Genomic DNA, 17,133 nt, shown 5'->3' with positions numbered 1-17,133 from the left:
CGCACACTGCAGCTGCAAGATTTTGTAAATTTTTAAGGCTTTCTTAGGACTGCTTGTTACTTGCTGACAGCTGTGCCCATCCCAGCTACAGCACATGGTGTGGTTTTCCCCTTGGCATCCTCAAAGAGATGTTGCTTACCTCAAAACATTTACATTTGTAGACAGAGGCTGCCCCTGCAAAATCTGAGATCTCTGTACATGTTCCACTGGAAAAGCAATATGATGTTTGAATCTGTGGATCTTTGGGATAATTAGGCTGAAAGTTCATTCACACTGTCAACTGGCTGGGGTCAAGCAGTACTACCAGAAGATTTGCTTCTACAGCAGGATTTCCAGGAGAAGAGGATTCCTCTAAACTCCAGATGCAGAACCATGGAATGGACTTGGTGCCAAGCAAGAAAAGGACCAGGCTGTGAAAGCACCCCTTGAGCAATCCATCTTCAAAAAAACAGATCTCCCAATTTGGGAGCAGCCTCCTCTGGACACCCCAGGGAAATGAAAGGAGCTGGTGGTATGTGATGAGCTCCATGTGACCACATTGCTGTTGGTGGTGCTATGAGGTGGAGCAGGACAGAAACCTTTTTTTTTTCCTGTGTCATCTGCTGGAATTGCTCTCCTGCCCCTTCCCTTCACGGTGAGGTGCTCGTGGCATCCCTGCAGTTCCTGTTCTGGCAAACAGCCTCCACGTAGGAGCTGCACCCCAAGGAGAAGTGAACATACCCCCTGTTAATAGGGAAGCATAGAGGTGCCCTTCTGTGCCTCCAGGAACAAACCCCCAAATACTGAACTGCCTGCCCCTTCCAGCCAGGCTTCACTTCACAGCCAAAGCCTGCCTTTGAGGAGTGAAGGGGATGAATGGCTCACACAAAATCTTCCAGGTGGCCTGTCATCATCTCAGCTGTGCATCATGCAAATGGAAACAAGGTGCCTAGTACTTGCCTGCCTCTGTATCACCCTGCTGCTTGATGAGAATCTCACTCAAACAGACACTTGGAGCTTCTGATAAATGTATCCATGTTGTTTTGGAGAATCTTCAACATCTTTTCACCAAAATTGAGATTTAGAGATTGCAGTGAATACAGGCATCTATCAAAAAGAAAAAGCAACCACTGTAGGAACCAGTGGCTTTCCCTGCAGCAAGCAGGAATTGTTTCTGAGGGTGTATCCATCTTGCAGGCTCTACCTGAACAGCCAGGATTTCAGGAGGCAGCACAAAGTCTTGCTTCACAGGAGGGATCAGCCCCGCTCCGTCCTCTTAAAGTGCAAATATGAAGATCCACTGCCATGGACACACAGGTTTATTAATCCAAATGAGACGGTTCCATCAAGCACTGGGCAAGCACTACCAATGAGCTGAATGAGAGGTTAGAAACCAGAATTACACTCTTGACATTTAAGTGGAAGGACAAGCAACCATGTCAGTTAAGGCTAAGATGTGAGCACTTCAAAATCAGTTAAACTCCTATGAAATGCCTGTAATGTATGCTAAAAGAGAAAATGGACTTCAGCTGTAATTGCAGAATGATAGCTATGGCATGTCTCAACTATCCAAAAAAACCCGTGTACATTAGGATTCCCACATCCTAGCATCTGTAGAATTGAAACCCACTATTTCAGAAGGCATAAGGAACGGCTGGATGACTTCACCTTTGTGCAAATTGAAGTAAGAGAATGGAAGTGCTAAGATACCAAACCAAGGGAGCAGATCAACAGAAAAGCAAGGAATTGTAAAGTGATTATAAAATTAATAGCATATTAGGAAGAAAAAGCACAACTTCAGGAAGGTTACAGAACTTAGAAATGAGCTGCCTGAGTGGCCATAGCAGCATTTTCATTATTACCTGTACCTTAGGGGCATCAGACCAAACCAAACTGAATTCTTTACGCTGGAAGGCAATGCAGGCAGCATGCAGCTCAAACACTGACCATCAAAACAGCAGCTCTTTGACATTCATGCTGTAATGAGTCTAATTATAATTCATAAAGGATCTTCAAGTTGTTCCCAAGTTACCTGCACTATAAAGAAAAATTAAAGGTATTGACTGCACGTGAGCAAAGCCAAGATCAGTTTCAGTACAAGTGTTACCTACTCGCTGTACACAATCTTGTCACAGTTGGAGCAAGTGAATTTTAGACCAAAAAACCCTGAATGTGCCACAGCACTGTGTCAGGCTTTTTCCTTTGCTACATTAAAGGACACAAATGACAACATTTTGCAGTCTTCTTCCAATCTTTATTGTGCATACAGAGACAGGATCTTCATCCACTCTCTTTCTTACCGGAATGAACCAGAATCTGTTTCAAGTTCCACAAGCCTTGCTGTGCTTTTGACTGTAGTGCTCCAATAGGAAGTTTATCCAGCAACCCTCCTAACTCCCAACATGGTGAATGATAAAAACATGTGTTTAAATATTTTCCAGGTCCTTCAGGGAAACAGCTTTTTTATTCTGTGTAGTTATCAGGCTGAGCTGTAATGAAACATAAGCAGATGATACCTTCTTAATAATTCTTTGTAAGATCAAAGTAACAGTAGAAATAACATACTGAATGTGTCATGAAGGAGAAGGAACAAGCACAGGCTGTGTGAATTTGGGATGAACAGCAGAATTTACCTTGTATTCTGTGGATGACTACTGCTTTTGTCTTATTTCAGATCCCAAAGAATACAAGATGGTAGGTAGCAGGAATACACTTCCAAGTCACCAACAGGATAGATGCTTTAAACTTGTGCAAACATTATCCTGTATTTTTATGTTTCTTACTGAATCACTATTATTTCAGATTGAGCTAAGATTTACAGTCACTGAACTGACCACAATAAAATGTAATTTTTCTAGGCTCCCTACTAGTCCAGCTCCAGTCTCTATTTGATCCAATTTTACAATGAAGGTGGATAATGTAGTGAGAACACACAAATCAGAAAACAGCCCTCAGCCTACAGATTAGGAATAAAGAGAATCATCACTCTGAATCTGATGGAATTCACACTTGAACATTCAGCCTTCTGGGGCCTAGGAGAGAATAAATACCCAAATTCAGAAGAGGGGACACTCTTGCAGCACTACTGGAGACCTTTGGCAGGGACAGTGCCAGTATGTGTATTTTTTGGGTGGAGAGAAAAAGAAAGAGGCTTGGAGCAGCAGTTCTGAAGTCACTACAGAGCAGCCAGGCCTCTGCAGTAAGAGGGCAAGACAGTTCTGAAGTCTGGAACAGCATCTGGGCTGCACAACATCAAATCTGTTATCTTTCAGAGAGAGCCTGGCCAGGAACAGCTAATTACCAGTGTTTCCAGTAACAGCAAGACCTCTTCCTCTGTGGGCACAAAGGCCATGCGTCTATTCCATTGAAATGAGAAATAAGCATGTTTGGGTTTTTAAGGGAAGACAGCATTTCAGAAGCATTAGAGCTAAACAGTTCCACATAACAAAGAGGAGGTTAAAAAAAACCAAATTCCTCTTTCAGAGCATATCTTCAGCAGCTGAATAGACCTTGTCATGACAGAGAGCATTTAAAGCCAGGAACCACAGCTTATGTTATGACAGCTTGGCAGCTATGCCCATTCATTCACTGCTGTTGGGAAAAAAATGCCATTTGTCCTAACTGAGCAATTTAGGTCAGCCAAACATTTCCTCTCTGCAGCTCACATGGGGTCACCCACACTAACAAGCTGTAATTTGCAAATGGCTTTCCTAAATCACTGTAAAAAAAAAAGCAGGAGGCAGATAGACCATCTTTACTTAATAGGAGGCCAACTTGAGTAATGGACTTCTTTGGTAAAAAAAAAATGAACTCAGTGTGTAAACCCCCATGGGATTTGCTTCAAGTTGTACAGCTTAAACACTACGGAAAAACTGAATACTGAGAGGGATACACTCTCTCTCCTTTACCTCTCCAATGGCCTGGAAGGAAGCAAGCATTTCCTACTCTGCAGAATTGTTACCATTGCAGGAGCTGCTGCAGCTGTTACACACAGCCAATGGTAACGGCAGTGGGTGCACTCCTGGCAGACCTGCTCCCTGCAAACAGCAGCTACAGTTATTTAAAGGCCTTTTTTTTTGTCTTTGCTAACTTGCCATTTCTAAAGCTGGAAACGCCTGCACACCTTCATTCACACGTTTTGAACCATGCAGGTTTAATTCATATCAAACTGGTTTCCACAAACAAACCTAAGCTATCCTGTCAAGAGTGCAACACGTCCAAAACCCAAGCTTGTTAAAATTGTGTTGGTAATAATGATGTGAAGTGAGTACTTTTGCATAGTCATGTGCTGGGATCACACTTTCTGTGAGCTGGGTACCTGTTGGGATGCTGTGGCTGCTCTCTGTTCCGCCTGGCTCAGCCGCTTCTGAAGCCTGTCGATGTATTCCCGATATTCCACCATCAGTGTCTCATCCTGCGGAAACACAATCTCTCATCAATGCCAAATTCCTTTTTACTGAATCACTCATTCTGGAGAGAAAGAAAGAAAGAAAGAAAGAAAGAAAAAAAAAAAAAAAAGCTTAACACAAGAGGAACAGCAGAAGTGGAACTGTTTTCCCCTTACAATAGAAGCCTGAGGACAAACTGCTGAACTGCTGACACATCATAGAGAATTTCCAGCTCAAATGTGAGATCATCTGACTTTGCCAATCAATCAATCTGCAGGGGAAGTTTTACTCATTTTACCATCTTGAAGCAAGATGCATAAAGGCTGACATTTTAATTCAAGTTGTTCAATCCACGCAACCTAACAACGTAAATGTTTTAGCTATGCTCAGAAGAAAGAAGAATACAGTAGATAATACAATTGTGATGATAAACCTGCTACAGATCTCCTCTGTTCCTTTCAGAGGGTCTGTAAAAAGCCTTAACCAGCCTTTACTCACAGAAATCTGTTCTCACATCATTTTTCTCCTCTAAATAACACAGCACTACAAAAAAACAAGACAGAAGGGCTTATCCTGGATAGAACTGGATGTTATCCCAGATTCATAAGGTTGACAGGAAAGCCCTTTTCTAAAGTGGCCATTAATTATTGAACAACACACATTCCAAAACAACCCTGCCCTTAATCTTTAATGGATAATGCTCTTAGCCATATGCATATATGGACACAGAATTCTGCAATGCACACAGCACACGGGGAACTTGGTGTCTCTGTATATGCCACATGATCTGTAATCCCAGAGTGCCTGCTCCTGTTTAGAGGCTTGCAGGGATTCACAGGTAGAAGTAAGCTCAGAAACATTTCCTGAAATTTGTCCAGAATTGCTAGATCAGTCAATTGGAAAGACAGAAAGACGATTTCTCCTTTCACTTTTGTAATTTGAGAATAAAGTTTATTTGTCTTCCTGCTGTGGGAACGTGTCAGTCAGCAAGAAAGAGTGAGGCTTCCCAATTGTTACTGACTATTCCTGTCAGAAATCCTTTATTTTCTCTAAACCAGCAACATAACTCACCTAAATAGGTTTCTGCTAAGATCTTAGTATATGCACATCAGGCTGTTACTGAAAGTAGCTGTCACATCAGTCATTATCTTACCTCAGTTACCTTCTCATTTGCTATTTCCAGCTGGGAAATGAGCTCCTGGCTACGGAGTTTTTGTTGATGCAGCTCACTTCTGGGAATCAGAAGAAAAGATGCTGATTAGCAAACAGTAGTACTTCAGTTATCGGAACGTAATTTCATAGATAGTTCTGTGAATTGTGGAAGCTTGTGGTGGGTTTTAATTACAGGGTTACTCTTAAAACACCGATTTCAAAAGCACCACACAGCACTTCTTCATGCTGTGCATTCAAAACTGTAATGGCAGGGGAACAAGATGTATTTGTTGGAATCAGCAAGACTTTGTCAAGAGCACTCGACATTTTACAGGGTTTTCTTCCTGTTTATTGAATCTTATTTTGGAGGCATGCTATCTAGTATGCAATAAATATAAGCTGCATTTTGCACAGTAAGTTCAATATTGAGATTAGCATTCTAATTAGTGTTCCATAACCAGACCTCAACGTAGGCGTTTTTAAAGGTGCTTTGAAGTACCTAAAAATAAATCATTCTATACTTGTGAGACAGACAACAATGTGACACTTTGTGAGGAAAAGGAAAATATCACCTACTTCAAAGCAGTCTTTTTCCTTTTATACTGAACGAGTTTTAGTGATCTTCAATTTACGCAGTACTGAAGACAAAAAACAGCTGGGTTATGACAGATCAACTCTGAGCTGGTGCCTGAAGGAAATCGTTCTTGTCTCCCATCATCACAAGAAGAGGGATGACTAAAGACACAGCTCCAGTAATTTTGGCCAGGGAAAGAAGCAAACCTAAGTGAGCTGCTCTAACCTCTGACCAGTCTCTACCACTTCACCTTAAATGCTCTACCTGTTGCTGAGACTGTGTGCACTGCAAGGGAAGCTAAAACCTTTATTCTATTTAAGGGAATGGAGGTAAGGTAGGAGATCCTCAGATCTTCATCTTAAACTCTGCTATTTTAATGATGATGGTTCTCAACAATAATTTGCTTTTCAAAACTTTTCAACTTAGTACTTCATAGAAGATTGAAAACTGATACATGGCACTTGAAATACAAGGCTGCAATGCATCTGTAACATCAGGTCACCACTACATCTGGTGAGGAATTTCCACTCAGCTGTTCTCAACCCACCCTGTTAACCTTTCACCAGTGCCAGGTAGATATCACAAAAACAGTTCAACAACTTTGAACTTTCATAGAAATAGGCAGATATTTCAATGATGTTAAATAGTTAAAATCACATATAGATTGTACCCGTTATCACATGTGAGCACTTTTATATAAAGTAAGAATTAAAGATGGATTAAGATTGCAGGATTAAGACAGTATGTTAGTATGTAGCACTGTTTTTGTAATTTGTCCTCTGTAATTAGTATTAAGCATCAAATGAGGCATTTTCAATATAAGAGACCAATTTTTAGGTGCCCTAAAAATTCTCAGTTACTGAAAGGAGCCTGTCTCCTGTGCTTGTGCTGAGGTGTGGAATTAGCATGCTTAGCAGCACAGACCATAAACAGAGTTTACAGGCTCATACACAGCTGTGATCAAGAAATTATTTTTATAATGAGATCACACTGAACACATATTTAAAAGGAAACAGTTTAACCTTGTAAGCATAAGGAAATGTGATGGCTATTGAGCTAGACAGTTGATTCATTCTGAGTGTTAAGCCTCCCCCAAACACAACTTATGAGATCTCAGTATTAGAACTGAGCAATAACTCCAACTGCTGGATAATTAAATCAGCCCCCACTGCACATTGTCTTTGCTAAGTGAGTAGGAAACAAAAGGTGAGCTTCTAGCATTTCAGCAGACGGGTGATAAATCCACCAGCTGCAGCAAGTACTTTCTGCAAAGCTCTCATGACAAATATAGCATGTGCCAGCTGTTTTTTTTTTGGTTGAATTATACTATAATATGCTTCAGTTACTCTTAGTAATTACGAATTTTGTATACTGCCAGTACCTGCAGCTGTCTCTCATCCTGTTTTTTATTTTTTTTTTCTTTAATGAACATCTTAAAATAAGCAGCTATGGCTGCCAAACATTACACAAGTGCAGCCAAGAATAATGTTTCAGAAAAAGAGGCAACTTCCTCATCTCAAGATGCCATGGAATTCACTCCATGTACTGTACAGGATGCAGGGAAAAGAAGAAAGCATTCATGGCCAACACTTCATATGCCACCAAAAAAGGTCATTCCTCAGAGGCAGATTCTTTCCAATGACAGAAAAGATAAAAATTGAGAACTCCAAGCTCCACACATGCCTACAGATGAGTCAGGGGATCTGACTATGACAAAATGTGTCAGAGGCAAAAACTGGAACAAAGACACCCAAAATAGCTGCAATCAGATGGCTTAAGCTAAGAAAAGTCTTTAAATATAAAAACAATATAGCAAGGATTCCCTCTTGTTATGTACTGACAATTATAATGCAAGTGACTATTAAGGAAATTAAGCCATTCTGCATAGTTACTGTTACAGTTATTATCTCAAATAATTTGGTTTATGCTACAAGTGTTTTTTATCCCCCCCCCCAAAGTTATATCTTGCTAGTAGACAATAATAGCAGATGAATAGGATTATTAAGTTATTAGTTTGTTCATACTGTGTATTGTTACTGAATTTTATTACTTTTGTAATTAGAGTTCAGATTTTAAAGCTCCTCCAATGCAATGTTTCATGGAAGCAAACTTACCCTCCTTTCTGCTTTAAGCCAATGCTTATAAATTGTTCCATGCTCTGTTTTGTAGAAGAACAGATCTGTGTCTACCCTATTCAAGCTAAACTGTATCTAAACTGAGCAATCATCAGTGTGTCTGACAGGCCAAAGCAGTATCCATGGCAAAGCTGAGAAAACTATCAATTTCCTGTCAGGTTTTCAAGTTAGAATATCGACCTCTTTCCCTGGCTGCAGTTGTCCAGATCTAGTCCACTGAAGGGCATTCTGTGCTGATTCAGTCATTTGATTAAATATAAAACTTTGTTTATCCAAGTGAAAAGTGAATCTTACTCTGTGCTCCCTGCTCCAACCAGAATCACGTCCAACAAAAATAAGCTCTTGGTGTTGGCCACTGGTGCAGAGTCTGGCAAGGGTATATCTGCTTACCTGCAAAATTCTCTCTCTATCCCAACTCTTCATTCTCAGAATAAGGACAAAAATTTACAAAAACACTGACATGTTAACCCCAATGAGATGGGATTAACCATCCTTTGTATTCGTGCATTTATCTGCAGACCTGGAAAGGTGGGTTTTACAGAACAAATGAATCATCTGCCCTTATTTTTAAAACTTGCACACAGTCTGTCACTTCATTTTATTTGAGCAGATGCTGGCAGATTGAGTTACACTGGTTTTGCCTGAATTCTGCTGTCAGAACTGTCTCTCAACCCTTCCCATTCTCTGATACCCTCTGTTCTGTTGTTACTGAAGTTTGTTTCCTTCCAATTTACAAATTTCCTAAACATTCCTTTGGCATTGCTGATTCCACTTTCTATGTGCTGTCATTTATTCTTCTCAGAGGAAGTCTGAAGAACTGCAGAGCTTTACACTGATGCTGTAAGGTAACCACAGCAGTGGCCAGAGGAACCATTCTTCTGGATTACAGTGCTTCAGTGAAAGCAAGTCCCTTTAAAAACTTGTGCATGCTTTCCTCACTTCTTTCAAAAGCAAATTCTTTCAAATGAAGACAAGAAAAGTGAAAAGTTGGAAGCACTTGATACTGATTTTTTTCACCATGGGTGTCAAAGAGCAGATCACCTTAAATTTTAGGGACATTCAAACTGAGAGCCTAAAGCTTTACAGTTGGAAGCTCTACAACCTGTAGATCAGCAACAACAGCAACATGGATTGCTTCTAGTTCTCATCAAATTCTACACCCATTTGTGGAGAAGTGACACTGGAGATCAAAATAGCTTTTTTATCATTAAATTTGATTTGGTTGTTTAGATTACTTGGACAACATTCCACATATACAGGAGTAGGGGGAAAATCAATTAGTAACTCAAGTAACAGTTAAACTAATTAATATAAAATACTTAAATTATTCACCAAGACTTAAAAGCTCTTTTCGTGTTATAAAATTACATTTTGATGTAAGTTGGACAGTTGTATAAAATTTCTATACTTGTTTTCCAATTAAACCCCTAAAGAGAATATGAAAGATGATTTTTTTTTTTACAACTTTTTACAGTGATCACTCATTTTACTACTATTTTACAGTTGTAAACATTTGCTGTCTAAGTTCCCTTCAGTACATATGATTAGAACTCACAGTACATTTAAAATGGATGCAATCAGGGGTCAGAGAAGTCTGGCTTCTGACTCTGCCAGAGTAGACACTGTGGGAATAAAGGGAATAAACTTGGCAGTGAGTTGTTAGCCATGCTGCCAAGAGCAAAGTTTGCATTTGGAATGCTGACCCGTGTCACAAGGAGCACTGACCTCCTTAGTTACCTTCAGGGTCGACTGGCACAGGAGTAGTGAAGCACAACTGGCTCCTTGCCCTTCTGCAAGGTGAAGATGAGGTCTCTTAGCAATAAATTCTCCTTTAGATGCTTGCAGCATCATAAGATGCTCAGAGGGAAGAAGGCTTTTCTCATAAATGAAGACTGTAATGGATTTGTATGAAGAAAATGGTGCAATTTAGTCTGCAAGAATTCAGTGCACTGTTCAGTGTTCCTGTTCCTGCACTGGTTCCGAATTCCAAGTTCAGTTTTATCAGTAAGAGTTACATGCTTAACTCGAATGAGATCCAAAGGTCTAGAAAAGCACAGAATAATTTTCAGTGAAGCCTGGAAGTATCATTTTACTTATCAGTGCTTCTATCTACAGGTTTTTCACTGATCTACAAGATCCTAATGTTATTTAATGCTCTACCTTTACAGCTTGCAAAATTTACTTTTACTTCTTAATTTTTTTTCAGATCAAAAATCCCCTTACATTCATTGATGTTGCTTCATTCCTTAGAATTATTTAATGCTTCCTTCATGCATATGGATTACACCTCACCAACAAAACCCTGCAGACTTAGAACATGACAAATGAGCAGTACAGAACGTGGAAAAGTTAGCAGCTGCTGCTGGTAAGTTTTATAAAGAAGCCAAAATGTTTCAGACACCTTCTCATGGAAAATGAAAGCAATGAGGACAGAACTTGAAAGCCATCATGACTTTTAGGGAAAGGAATGGGAAACACCTACACTAACAAATAGGACACTGAGTCAGTGTTTATGGGAGCTGCACTAACAGCAACCTCCTGGTGAAATGCAATCTCAAACGCTTCCCCCCTGCACATGGATAGGATTTGGTTATGAAGTTTATAGCTTCCTAAAAAAACCCACTCAGCTATAAAACACATTGGCATGCTGCAAGAATAATGATTATTGTTAAAAACTGTATTTTTGTTAAAAAATTGAATTCTGCTACATGTCACCAACACATCCTCTGCATTTGTTCGTGTGGTTCTCTTGGACCCCACCACGAGGTTTGGTGAGAACATTTCCTGCATTAGTCCCAGGAGACCTTCCAGACAGAGCTTTAAATTAACAACGGATTAATTAATCTATTACCAGTATCAGTCTGTTGTTTTGTGTTCTTACTGAAATTTCCCCGATAAATGCATTTGCTGCAAAATTATTCTGCTTTTAAATAATTAGCAACTTGGTTTTAGTTCCCAACACAGTAAGAAACAATTTGCTGCTCTGTACTTGCCCTCAATAACGTTATTGTGATAAATTAAAAGAAATATGATAATTATGCATTTATAGCATAAGCAAGGACTTTTGTGATGAATAACTGCTACAATGTAAGTTCTGGAGCTAATTTTAGTATCAACTGCATTCTGCACTACATTGCTGGGGGTTTGGCAATGCATATAAGGTGAAAAATAAGCTGGCTTTAAAGTTTCCAGATGATACTGATAAGGTTCAGTTAGACTACTTGTCACCATGAAATCAGAGCATCGCTGCACAGATTTAATACCAAATCCCTGATGTCAGTCTAAATGGCAACCTTCCTGCTTCTATTGCCAGCTTCCTTGCCAGGTAGAGCAAATTCCTGATAAAGACTTCTATTTCTAGCATATACAGTATGAAAAAAGCGTTAACACACAAAACCATATCATAAAGTAACTGACTTAGCTTTTAGACTTGCACCAAAATATCTACTGAAGTCACATAAATAGGGGCAATTTCAAAATTTAATATCCATTTTTCTTCCAGGTTTACAAAGCAGACTTATATTTTCTATGTCAGCATTTTGCTGCAGTTAAATAAGGTCTAAATCTTTTGGTCTGCTGCTACAACATTTTAACACTGAACAGTAAAGGTTTTAGAGGGAAAACATCTGTTTCACAGACAAGTTTAATTATTTTGGAAGTCTGCAATTTTCCCCTTTTGACTGGAACTTGCTGAACCACATCCAGGATCTAGTGATGAACCTAGATATTCAGCTGTGAAGTTTTGCATTTTGATTTACAGAAAATAAACTACAGGTTTAAGAGCTCAAATTTACCTTAGCACGAAAGACTGCAAAATAATTTTCTTCTCCAGTTAGTGCATTTACAAAAGCAACTAAAAAAGTATCAGTAAGAGCCAGCTAATTACATACAGTGAAGCTACACCACTAAAACTGTCAGTGAATCAGCAGAGCTCCCAGGGTCTCACAAAGACACTCAGTACCAATAACTTCTGAAAGACTTCTCCCTTTTTCAAAGTACTGTTTAATAATAATCTTTGCAAAATGCAATATATTTTAAGGGAAAAAAAAAACAAAAACAACAGCTTGGATCTGAAGAGATAAGGTAAAAAAACACTGTAACTGTTTACTTAGGGAAGGTAAAGATGAGCACATACTTCACTGCTAAGATGGATATCCAGGTTAAGAGCAGTGGCAGGGTAGATCTCCCTGGTTTGTGTTTAGAGAGCTGGGTTCTAATTCCACTCCCACCACTGGAATTATGACAGCCAAGAAATGCCAAGCTATGCTTTAGAAACTGTAACTACAGAAATTGCATGGGATACTGGAAATATGACTGAAGCTGAGAATATGTAAAAGTATTACATTAATAATGAAACATGAAAAAAAAACAAGACTACCCCAATGGAAATGAAAGGTAGAATTCCCAGTTTTAATAGGGAAAAGCTTTGCTTCCATGTTAACATGATAGTAAAGCAACTTCTAAAATCAGTCCAAGCAAAGAACCACGAAGGCATCACTTTAAGTGATTAAAGGGTTGCTTCAAATTTATCATGTTAACACAGCTGCATAAGCTGAATTTTTGTTCTTGAACCCACTGAAATGTAATGCACTGTTATAGTCCTTTCTAAGTACTTTAATTTTAAAGAAATTACACTTATGAAATCAGGCTTCCTGGTTTAGCAGTTACTGTGGACCAGTGTGACAACCTCCTCCAATTTTCAACCTGTTTTGAAGAAGGGATCTTGAGGGCAAACTGACAGCATTTCCTGAGCCTAGAAATGAAATAAAGTTATGGGGAAATTTGCATAGGGGAAAAGTGAAAATATTCTTATATTCTACATTGCAAAATACAAGTATCAGCCTAGAAATATGGATGAATTAAGAGAAAAGCTTATACCGTATTTTTTCCTTAGGAGAATCATACAACCCATTTTTAATCTTCATTTATAACAGCAACTGCTCAGAAGAGAACATTAGATGTACATTCCAAGAGATTTTTATCCAGTTTATTTAAGAAGTCTGGAGACTCACTCCACAACTGATGTTATGGCTTTTCTGAAGAGGTATAGAAGTTCCCATAATCCAAAGTAAAAATTGTCTAAATTGAGCGTGCTGTATCTTGAAAGATAAAATCAAGAGTAATTTTTCCATTTTTGTCATTGCAAAACCTCACACATTATCAACAAGATAATGAAACAATGAACATTTCACTTCAGTGCTAACTTCAGAGAGAGCATCACAGGTTCTGCTTACATCATTCTTTGTTTTGCTGCAAGCCCATCTTTGAGCCTGGATGGTTTGCTCCTCATGCTTTTTCACCACAGGTCTGCTGCCATACACCAAACAGTATCTGGAACACACTTTGCAGAAGGGGAACAGAACTGCACTTACTTCAGCTTACTGATCCTGGCTTCTGTAGTTTCAGTGAGGATTTTTATTTCTTCTTTCCACCGGTTTGTTGCTTTTTGCTGAGCTACTAAGAGACGTCTGAGCTCAGCAATGGACTTGTGGCTGGTGTCCTCCATCTCCTTGAGTCGAGCTTCATACCCATGTTCTTTCACTGCATGCTCATGCTCCATTGTGCTTATCTAAAAAAAAAAAAACCACCACAAATCTGGTACAACCAAATCTCTCACTCTTTATTTTTCATTTGTTTTACAATGCCCGAGTTAAATTTATAAACATTTGTTGAAAGCGTGTAACGTACAATAATTAAACTTCTAATTATATACTCAGAGATACGTGTTCCCAAAGCCAATTTAAGCAAATAGGACGACTGACAATAAAGGATAATGAGCTGTGTATGCTTATTTTTGTAAGTAATCTTTATTCTTCTCCCTTGTGTTTCCTCCACAGAAACAAGTTCGTTCTTTTTCATCTAGCTAAATGTGTTAAGAGTTTCTTAACTGCATCTGCAGCCCTTTGTACAGCAGAGGGAAATGAAATCAAGCAGTGAATCTTATCTGTGACTATAAAGGAAGCCTGTCTGATTAAAAATGGGACAGACAAAGATTTAGTATATGCTTTCTGTGCTTCATATCCACTGCCTCTCTGTTACAAGATTCTGATCCTTTGTTTAAGCAAAAGATTCTGGAGTTGGACAAGAGTCCCTGTTCAATTTGACAGCTTTCTTTATCTTGTAGTGCAAAGTGGAAGCCAGATTTGAGCTGGTCCCCATTCACATCTTGTAAAACTGCTTCCTGAGGTTGTCTTCATTGCTCCAGAACCTTAGAGTCTTTCTTTTTTTTTTTTTTTTTTTTTTACACTGCAGAGGGGAAAGTACCAGCTTTGTATCAAGGACGAAAGCTGTTCCTCCCTCCAGAAGCCACAAGTACCATGAATCTGCTGAGGTTATTACTGATTCCTTTTCCCACCTGCAGCCTGCTCAGGGACATTTAATGGAACATGTTCAAAAAACAACAAACCAGCTTTCAGCTAATAATCTTGTTTGCAGCTAAGCATAGTGAAAGATTTTCCTCTGTCCAGAAAGTAAGAGCCAATGCTTGACAGCCACACTATTAAATTATTTATTAGTTACACACTGCCCTGACAACATGGTGGACACACAAACAGAGTAACTCTCTGGGCAGAAAGTCAGACAAAGATTTCTGACAAATTAGAGACAATTAGAAATGAAGACTGGGAATTGCAATATTATTTAATCTATTCATATTATTTAAAGCAAAAAACATTTGGGGTCCTCTTATCAAGAAGAATTTAATACACATTAAAATACAATTTAATTGACAGAGATTGAGTTACTCCATGGATTCTGAGGACACACAATGCAACAATAAAATTACTTTTAAGCAGCAACCAGAAGGCATCACTGAAACTCTCAGTCTTAGTTTAAACATGTATTTTTTTTTTAGAGCTGCTGCCTTACTAAGCAAATTAGTCTTACATTACAAAAGAAAAAAAAATAAAACATACCTTTATTTTAGCTTTTTGTTGAGCCTCTACTGCCAGTTTTCTCAAACCCTCCATTTCGTTTTGCAATTGTTCATTCTCTTGCTGAAGTTTTAGTCTTTGTTCACTGACAAAGGCACTCTTTTCTCTTTCTGAATCCAGAGTGCTTTGCAATTTACAGATAACTTCCTGGCAACGAGATTTCTCTTCCTCAGAGCTAAAAGAGAAGCAAAGTCTGGCTGCAGCTGAAGAACTGAACAACTCTGGAACCAGAGAACAAAATACAGAGACTGGAAGCTATGCACAAATCAGCAAAGAACTTGATCATGATGATGGAATTGATAAAACCAATATTAGTTTCACAATTACAGTCTCTTGATAGTATGCTACTGATTAAAAAGATCTGACAAAGCCCTACCACATACTGAACGGTTTAAATAGTCTCAAGTCATTTCCATTGCTTTGTCTTCTTACTTCTGTAAACATCTGTAACATCACTTACTTCATTTCCAGTTGTTTCAGTTTATTTTGTGTCATCTGTAGACTCCGCTGAAGGTCATCTTTGGCAGCTTCTGCAAGTAAATACTTCTGATGCAGCTGCTCCAGCTTTCCACTGTCAGATTCATGCTCTCTCTGTTCCCTGTAAATCTGAAGAGTAAACTTCTGTGTGACTTTACTCCTCATTACACACTCTTTTCCCATGATTTAAAATAAAACTGAATTTCTAACATTGGTGCTGCCACTTGAAAAAGAGAAAAGTCTCCAAAGATCTGATCAGACATTTATTTTGTTTTCTGTCTACTGATCTTAACTGGAATATGTACCAGCATTCTTCTGGATTATGTTAAATATCCCTCTTTTACTTTTTACACTTTCCAAAGAATTTTCTTTTCCAGTTGGGTGTTGCAGCTTTAAAAGAACTTCTGGATTTAAAAAAAATTGCAAACCTTAAAGTAAATATATGAAAATTTGCAATTACGAAAATCTACTCAAAAAATAAAAAAAGGAATTAAGGGAGAAATACAAGAAAAATGGGAAAAATCTATGCATTTTTCCTTTTGTAAGGAGATTTTAAATGTGATGTAAAAATACACATAATTGCCTTACCTTTTCAAGTTCTTCTTCCACTGCTCTCTTTTCTCTAATGACTCGTTCAATTTGACTCTGTTTTTCTCCACATTCCTGTTTATAAAAGTCATTTTTAAATAAGATTTAATAAAATTAAAATTCAAGAAGTGCTGAAGGCAAACCTCACCCATAGTAAATGTAGTTCTTGCTGCTGGCCATGGATACATTTGATTATATTTACCTGCTCATTATTTTCTCTACAGCATCATTCAATATACAGACCAAGACAAATCAAATGAAACCTTTTTAAAAGAAATCTAATGCATAAATAGGTGCATAAGCACCAAATTCTTTTGGTCACCTGCATAATTTATTACAAGCTCCTAATTGATTCAGAAATATGATGTCTGTGATCCACGGACTTAGGATACTTTATCAGCTTTCACATCAGCTTTCCTTTCTACACACACAACTACAGATAAGCATGGAAGGCTGAGTTTAGTGTTTCTCTGAAAGAAACAGGGATAATCAAGAAGTGCCACCACATGGGAAATCATTTCTAGAGCACAGATCTCACTGTCTAAGTGCCTGTGAACTCATCTCTGGATACATGCAGCATGCAACGTGCTATGCACTAACAGAGGACTGTCCTACACAATTACTCATTAATCACATGTTGATTGACCTAAAATACCAAATTGTAGTGGAAGCATTTGATCAGCAAGACCTAGGAGTCTCAAATGTTTTGCTACTGAAAATATTTTAATCAATCAACTCCATACCATCTGAAGAGCTGAAACTTCTTCTGTTAGCCGAGAAACCTGCAGGTTACATTGCTTCTTTGCAGTGTGCACCTGTGACCAAAGCAAAACTAAATTAGTCCCACACACTTTTTCCACCTTGCATTTGGACATCTATATATGTAATCTATAGGTGGTGCATGTATA

At 38.5% G+C, this 17,133-nt stretch overlaps 1 protein-coding gene and 1 long non-coding RNA gene across 3 annotated transcripts in view; one reads left to right on the top strand and one right to left on the bottom strand.

Moving 5' to 3' along the window:
- Window positions 1-1,398: 1,398 nt before the first annotated feature.
- Window positions 1,399-17,133, bottom strand: part of SCLT1 (sodium channel and clathrin linker 1) — a 29,145-nt gene continuing 13,410 nt past the window's right edge. For both annotated transcript variants that reach the window (XM_062493121.1, XM_062493122.1), the window contains 8 exons: window positions 16,969-17,040; window positions 16,226-16,300; window positions 15,621-15,766; window positions 15,143-15,335; window positions 13,601-13,797; window positions 5,521-5,599; window positions 4,298-4,393; window positions 1,399-2,468 (listed from right to left, as the gene is read on the bottom strand). In XM_062493121.1, coding sequence (XP_062349105.1) covers window positions 2,406-2,468; window positions 4,298-4,393; window positions 5,521-5,599; window positions 13,601-13,797; window positions 15,143-15,335; window positions 15,621-15,766; window positions 16,226-16,300; window positions 16,969-17,040 — 921 coding nt within the window. In that variant the 3' untranslated portion in view covers window positions 1,399-2,405. The remainder of the gene's footprint in view (window positions 2,469-4,297; window positions 4,394-5,520; window positions 5,600-13,600; window positions 13,798-15,142; window positions 15,336-15,620; window positions 15,767-16,225; window positions 16,301-16,968; window positions 17,041-17,133) is intronic.
- LOC134044090 (uncharacterized) lies at window positions 9,957-15,409 on the top strand. The gene is made up of 3 exons (XR_009933232.1): window positions 9,957-10,593; window positions 14,481-14,559; window positions 15,281-15,409. It is a non-coding gene; the product is annotated as an uncharacterized LOC134044090 (long non-coding RNA).

Source organism: Cinclus cinclus, chromosome 5, assembly GCF_963662255.1.
Source record: "Cinclus cinclus chromosome 5, bCinCin1.1, whole genome shotgun sequence".
NCBI classification, from domain to species: domain Eukaryota; kingdom Metazoa; phylum Chordata; class Aves; order Passeriformes; family Cinclidae; genus Cinclus; species Cinclus cinclus.
Note: the sequence above shows the minus strand (reverse complement) of the source record. Positions and strands in the feature narration are given on the sequence as shown.